This window comes from Monoraphidium neglectum, assembly GCF_000611645.1.
Source record: "Monoraphidium neglectum strain SAG 48.87 unplaced genomic scaffold scaffold00671, whole genome shotgun sequence".
NCBI lineage: Eukaryota > Viridiplantae > Chlorophyta > Chlorophyceae > Sphaeropleales > Selenastraceae > Monoraphidium > Monoraphidium neglectum.
Window position 1 is genome coordinate 1 of NW_014012957.1, and position 1684 is coordinate 1684.

The window sequence follows — 1684 nt, forward strand, 5'->3', positions numbered from 1 at the left end:
GGCCGGCGGCGCGGGGGCGGGGCCGCTGGGGCTGGCGGCGGGCGGCTGAGGGGCGGCCTCGCGCTGTGTGACGGAGCGCTCCCTCTCCGCCAGCTGCCAACCGGGGATTCGCAAAAGGCCAGGGGGGATTGTCAGAGACCAAACCAAGGAGACATTGAGGGGCTCAGCTCCAGACGGGCTGTATCAGGCCGGGGGCGGCCTCACAGCCGCAGCCTGACGCGTGCCCGCGCGCCGCCGGCTGCCCTGCGTTTCAAGGCACACGCAAAGGCCACTGACCCTCCCCCACCGCGCCTGCAAGACCCCTGCATACTGCCTGTGCACGAGACCGCCTGCCAAACAATTGGCCAAACAGCACCATCGGCCCACACTCCCCGCGCCTGCCAGCCGGCGCCCGGCCCCGGGCCCCAGCGCTTCGGGGCCCGCCGCTCCCCGCGCACCTCAGCTTCCCGCGCCTCCAGCTTCCACTTAGCTTCCGCAAGCTTGTCCAGCTGCGCCCTCAGCTGCTTATAGTCCTGCTCTGTGGAGTCTGCAGCCTCCTGGATCTGCTCCATCTGTTGGTTGCAGCGGTTGGATCAAGCGTTGAGAGATAAGAATTACAGCTGTCAGGTAGTAAAAGGTGCCAAGAAGTTGCATAGTCGGGTCGGCGGGCCCAGAGCTGCTGCGAAACCAACGGCTTGCCTACGCCCGGCCAAGAACAACGCCGACGCAGGGGTTGTCGAGCTGCGGTTGGGCCGCCACTCAGCTTCCAAGGTCTGAGGGGCCCCTGCCGTCGCGTGTGTGCGCGGTGCCACACGTGGCCCGTCGTCCGACCTTGCACTGTTACTGCAATCAGACAAAGTACGTCGATCCGGCAGCTGGGGGGGCGCACCTCGACCTGCAGGTCCGCCAGCTCGTTCTCCAGCTGCTGGGCGCGCAGCTTCTCCGCCTCCAGCTGCTCCTCCAGGTCCTTGGACAGCCCCTCAAAGTGCTGTGGGTGCGGCGCGACGCGGTAACGAATACATGACATATACTACTTATTCATAGACTGTCAACATATGCTTTGACATTGCTGGTCAAGAGTTTATGCATGTTTTTATGGGGCAAACGGCGATGGCGGATTGTTCCCAGCGCAGCAAGCCTGACCGTTTACCATCTGCACGCAGGCACGCGAGGGCGGCAAGGCGCAGCGCTGCGCCCGGACGCCGCTGGGCCTCCGCGCCCGGCGTGCGCAACGCGCGGCGCCGGCAGCGGCCCACACCCACGTTTGCTTTGTGCTCGGCCTCCACCATCAGGGTCATCCGCTCGGACTGCGGTTTGAGGGCGGGGGCGACGTGACGACGGTGATGACGTCATGCGGCACCCAACCGGCTGTTTTCAGCGCCGGCAGCTGCGGGCGGCGCTCGTGAGCGCTCAGGGCGCCCCTAAAACCCGTCATGGAACAAAGCTATGCAGCATTAGCAATCAACTAGTGCCGGTCCAGGCGCGCGCGTGCCTATGCGGGCACAGGTAGACAGCACCAAGGGGCAGCTGCGGCTGCGTCCCTGGTCCCAAGTGGACGCCAGGCTCAAATGCGGTACACGCTCATGCTGACCTGGTTGATGGCCTTGCGCTCCACCACCGCCATCTCAGTTGCAAGCTCAAGAGAGCGCTGCTCGGCCTTTGCCGCGCGCGCCTGCGGCGGCGGGGGGGCGGGAAGGGGCGGGGA

The 1684-nt window shown here is 66.0% G+C and overlaps 1 protein-coding gene across 1 annotated transcript in view; it reads right to left on the reverse strand.

The window, feature by feature from the left end:
* Nucleotides 1-183: 183 nt before the first annotated feature.
* MNEG_4732 (hypothetical protein) overlaps nucleotides 184-1684 on the reverse strand; it is a gene marked incomplete at both ends in the record, with an annotated part of 5627 nt that continues 4126 nt past the window's right edge. The window contains 5 exons of the mRNA XM_014046788.1: nucleotides 184-243; nucleotides 438-551; nucleotides 869-967; nucleotides 1242-1286; nucleotides 1571-1651. Coding sequence (XP_013902242.1) covers nucleotides 184-243; nucleotides 438-551; nucleotides 869-967; nucleotides 1242-1286; nucleotides 1571-1651 — 399 coding nt within the window. The remainder of the gene's footprint in view (nucleotides 244-437; nucleotides 552-868; nucleotides 968-1241; nucleotides 1287-1570; nucleotides 1652-1684) is intronic.